The following is a 4,849-nucleotide window of genomic DNA, read 5'->3' as shown; positions in this document are numbered from 1 at the left end:
ATTTTCCACCAGGCTAGGCTCCACTGCAGGATTCACCAAATTCGGTCCTCGAGGGCCGGCATCCAGCACGTTTCAGTTCTCTCCCAGGTGGCACCAACAACCTTTTCAGCATGTCAATGTTCATCTTAGGCCTTCTAACGAGCCATCATCTGATTCAGGTGCGTTAAACCAAGGAGAGAACTAAAACATGCAGGAGGCCGGCCCTCGAGGACCGAGTTTGGGGACCCCTGCTCTACTGGCTCACAAACAAATTTTGTTGTGTGAAAGAATTCAGCGTTACAAGAACATAAACTTTGAAATAAAAATGTTTAACTTAAATGTTTTGCTCAAGACAATGTGACAGTTCAGCGTTATTCTTATTCCCCCCATTGCTAACTTCCCTTCCTTACTGGTAAGAAAGAAAACCCCTATGGCGTAATGCTGCTTTTTCTATAAGGTCTTCTTTTTTTTTCCTGACCAAACATTCATAAAGCCCAACTTTGTTCACGATGCAATTTCAGAACAGGGTACTCGTTCTGTAAAGTGTGGCTTAGCAGCACCTTCAGCTCTCTTATTATCATGGCACTAACATGCATGAGACGCACCTGAAGACCTTTTTGTGATTAACCATCTTCTACATGTTGTTGCTGATAAGCTTTTTCATCATCGCTGCTTCCAACAAGTTCAATTAGGGTTGCCACCCGTCCCGTAAAATACGGAATTGTCCCTTAATTGGCTGTTAAATTTTGCGTCCCGTATTGAACAGATTCGGTACGCAATATGTTTAAAATATGGTGCGCTCATTCATTTGTTCAAGTATACCAGTGCGGTATACTTGCTCCGGTTTGGCTGTGAACTAAACAAATGGCTCTATTTTTTCATTTTGAACAAACTGAAAATGGAAGAAAAAATAAACATCCTTGCAACCTGACAGTAAACAAGGAGGGACTGCACCAAGTGGAGTTGCTGTAGGCAATCATCCATCGGGTCACATGAAAACTGGAGGGTACAAAAACCCGAGAATACTTCTCTTTAAAGAGTCACCCAGTGAAACACTTTAGTGGAAGTGAGTAACAAAATTATCGATCATTTTCCTCCCAATCCAGAAGCATAGAAAGTGAAGTTGGACTTTTTCCAATTCCTCGCAAAAAGGGAAATGAAAATAACAGAACCTTATAAAACTGAGAGGAAGGCAGGAGAGCTGTCAAACCTGGGGCTTGAAAATAAGGTAAGCAGACTTCAGAATGTCTTGTAATAATAGTCTTATGTAGAATAAAAAAATCTGATTCTTATGTAATTGTGAATCCCTGCTACATGCAAGAATTATGTTTAGCGTATTGATCTGGATTTGTATGTTTTAAGAAATTTATACAAAGTAAAGAAACAGTCACTGTGTTTTCAGATAAAACTAAATGTCAGTTCATTGACTTAAATTCTTGCACTTCTAAATCTTGGCATCAGTTTTATGGAAGGTAGATTGTGTTCTTTGAATTTTTTTGATTTTGTAATTGTTTTCTGTTTGTTTTTTTTATTTATGTTGTCTCGTATGCTTTTTATTCTTCCTTTTTGTGATTCAGATGAAGCTGCTTGTTGTCAGCATCCTGTGTGCATTTTCTCTGCTCAGTAGCCAAAATCCAACAAGTCACTGGACTCTCCAGCCAAACGGTATAGTTCATATTTCGAAAGAAATATCTGAGTTCTTTATTGTAAACACAATTTTCTAGAAATGCAATTACATAACAATAACAATAACAATTTTGACGACTGACTCTCTTGTCTCTTTAAAATCTGTCATTTAGATAATTATTTATAGAGATGACAGAAAGGATGTCATAATGTTCAGTGTGTTACATTGCCAGTGGGCGGAAAGCTCAAATGGATTAAAAAGAACGCATTAACCGTACTCCATTTGTGTGCTTTTAGTCTTAATATCTCTTACCTTGAACTACAGCTAATTCACAACATGCAGAAAATATTCATTTTCTTACATTTCTTACAGTAACATGTTCCTCAAAAATAGCTAGTTTTGAGTATGGTAGCACCTGGGTACAAGATCAGATTTGTTTTTTGTTTTTTTAGTGTCTTACAACCCGGTTGATAGTCTCGGGTGATCAAGCTCAAACCCCTTCAATTCCTTCCAAGTAGGATTTTGTTTTTGTGAGTGCATCTCTCACGTTTTTCTCTTTCGTAAAATGTGTGGGATTGCCTCCCCGTAGTTCTGGTGCTGGAAGTTGATGGCAGTCTGGGACAACAGCCGATCAGTTGTCTGGAGATGTCAGAGAATGTTGTGACGAGCGACAACCACAACCAGGATGTCATTTGGAAGAAGAATGGAGTAGAGGAGGCGCAGAGAGGAAACTGGTTCCTGGTGCGATTAGTGGAAAGCTTGGGAGGGGGCAACTACACGTGCCACAGCCCGAATGGAACGCTCCTAAATTACACCGAGGTCCTGATCCAGCACAACAAAACCAAGAGAAGGAGGATTCTTGTCAAAAACCAGCAAGGTGCTGTCTTACTCAGTTCTATCCCTAAACCAGTCTCGGTGTCTTACAGCTTCTAGATGTCTCTTCACTTCAATATTTGCTTGTTAGAGCGCTGAAGGGCTCTAACAAGTAGTTTATAAGTAGTTTACAAGAAACTACCCCACTGCATACTACTGGGGTAGTGTAGCCATTTAGATGAAGTGTGTAGGACAAGGGACACATGTAAAGGTTGCAGGACACCATCCCTTGAGGAATGTCATTTGAGACCACTGCCCTAAACCACCTCCTGTCATCTTTTTTTGTTTCATTAGAGGATTATTTGAAGTGTTCCACTCGGAACTACAGCGGGGAGTTTCACTGTTCTTGGACGTGGCACAGCAATCGTGTTGGCAAAGCTGCATTTATCAAAGCTCAACGGTAAGCTCTCATCACTGCAGGTGTGGCTTGTCTTTGGCTCTCAGATTTGACACTTTGCTTACCTATAGACAGTGAGATCGTCTATTAACCTTTTGAGGTCTACGCCCGCCCTGTGGCGGGCATGACGTCATGCATTTAAAAGACTTCCATTTAGACCCAAGACTCCGAAGGGTTAATACCTGTTCTTGATGTTCTCTGCATGGTCTGAACAAACTCACTTAACCATTTCAGCATGTCTGATGGCCAGAACAGCCACTGCTCTGTGGAGCCCAGTCGCCACCAGTGGATGTGCTCGTCAGCTCAGAGCAACTTCAGCTGCTCTGTGGACGACAGCGGGTCTGGTATTTCCTGCCTGGACTGGCAGCACTGCCCATACGCCGAGGAGAGGCAGCAGGTCCAGGTCACTGTCTTTGTTAGGACCGATCAGTTTCTGCTGGAGAGCTACTCTAAGCGGTTTTACTTGTCGGATATAGGTGAGACGTTTGTCGCTTTGCCTTGCTTATGAATGTGATTTCTAATCTCTATGCGTTTGGATGCTCTGAATTTATATTGTTTTTGTTTGCGCCTCCTCAGTGAAACCAGACAAGGTGAGAATTAGCAAGGTGAACAAAACCTTGGTAGAGTGGAGTTACCCGAGCTCCTGGAACACTCCGTACTCCTACTTCCCCCTGACATTCCAGATCTCACAGGTCAGCCGTCAATGCAGAAAGTGTGAAAACCCATGCACAGAGCTGAAGCATTCAAAGGTAGAAATAATTCCTGCAGTGGATGAGTTAAAACAGAGTAAAAACCCAAATTTATACCGGATCAAATGATGAGAGAAACAATACACAATCTTTAATGTTTTGTGTGTATTTTCTAGGCCTCGACATTGTCTTCCTCTGACATCTGCCAGTTTAAAGTGAAGCAAAAGATTAAGATCGTGTGTGTCCGAGCGAAGGATGCACTCTGTGACTCAGAGTGGAGCGAATGGACCCACGTCAGGTTGGTGCCCCTCAGTGGTGACATATGAGAGTGTCATATTCACCCTCCCTACACCCCCTGTGAAACTGAGACATTCTGACATCACAGTTTCTCCGCATGTCAAACTTTTCTCTTCCTCCCAGTAAAACTGCACACATCTGCATATTAGCTGTAATTCTCTGCAAAACTTCTACCGATGGCTTACTTCTGCTTTTTGTACCTGAGTACCTGCCAACATGTGTCCCTTTGTGGTTTTCACGCTGTTGTTTTTAGTTTCTGCAGAAACTTCGGTGTGCTGAAGTTGAGTGAGTAATTTATTGTGTCTTTCTGTTACAGATTGAAAAGGGGCATGGGGAACAGAAAGAGGAAACAGCAGCAATGAATGATACGACTTGAGGAAAGAGGATCCTAGTGGACATTTCATACTGTTTATCCCGCTTTTAACTTATTAAATGGTACATGGTTTGTAAGCTATAAGTTATTAATATATGATTTAATAAAACAAGGTGGCAAAGTTGCTTGATTCTCTTCCAGTTGTCTGACTTCACTGCTTTTGATGTGTGGCATTTCTTCCAATATTACAGTTGCTGTAATCCAGCTTCCAGGAATAACTATTTTATTTAACTGAATTGAATTTTTTTAATTATTATTATTCGCACTATTCTTGTATTTTAGAGGCAGCTAGACCTTTTTCTGTTTGGACAATTGGTGCACATGACGTCAGCTGCTTTGGGTTTTACACCTTTTCCCAAACCAAATAAGTCACAGCCAGACTATTTTTTTTATTTTTATTATTTAAACTGCACTCCCTCTTTTTTATGACAAACTAAAAAAAAAAAAAAAAAAAAAAAAAAAAACAATCAGTGCACTTTGAACTGTATTTGTTGAACATTTACCAGCATCAGATATTTCCAGCTTCATATAACACTTTCTATATATGGCACCAAATCACATTGATGAGAAATGCCGTTTGTTCTGCCGGTTCTGTCATAAAAAAAAAGAGCTCT

General features: G+C 40.8%; 1 protein-coding gene across 1 annotated transcript; it reads left to right on the top strand.

Moving 5' to 3' along the window:
* Positions 1-1,144: 1,144 nt before the first annotated feature.
* On the top strand, positions 1,145-4,345 carry il12ba (interleukin 12Ba). Its single transcript, XM_044127977.1, has 8 exons — positions 1,145-1,207; positions 1,557-1,644; positions 2,196-2,483; positions 2,774-2,879; positions 3,111-3,352; positions 3,453-3,625; positions 3,742-3,863; positions 4,179-4,345. The coding sequence occupies exons 2-8, from the start codon at positions 1,557-1,559 to the stop codon at positions 4,222-4,224; spliced, it is 1,065 nt and encodes a 354-aa protein (XP_043983912.1). The 5' UTR covers positions 1,145-1,207; the 3' UTR covers positions 4,225-4,345.
* Positions 4,346-4,849: the final 504 nt, after the last annotated feature.

This window comes from Gambusia affinis, linkage group LG09, assembly GCF_019740435.1.
Source record: "Gambusia affinis linkage group LG09, SWU_Gaff_1.0, whole genome shotgun sequence".
Classification (NCBI taxonomy): Eukaryota; Metazoa; Chordata; class Actinopteri; order Cyprinodontiformes; family Poeciliidae; genus Gambusia; species Gambusia affinis.
Note: the sequence above shows the minus strand (reverse complement) of the source record. Positions and strands in the feature narration are given on the sequence as shown.

Coding starts and splice junctions, on each gene's coding strand:
- il12ba (XM_044127977.1), top strand. CDS start 1,557: ATGAAGCTGCTTGTTGTCAGCATCCTGTGTGCATTTTCTCTGCTCAGT. Junction 2,484..2,773: donor TCTTGTCAAAAACCAGCAAG/GTGCTGTCTTAC, acceptor TTGTTTCATTAG/AGGATTATTTGAAGTGTTCC. Junction 2,880..3,110: donor GCATTTATCAAAGCTCAACG/GTAAGCTCTCAT, acceptor TAACCATTTCAG/CATGTCTGATGGCCAGAACA.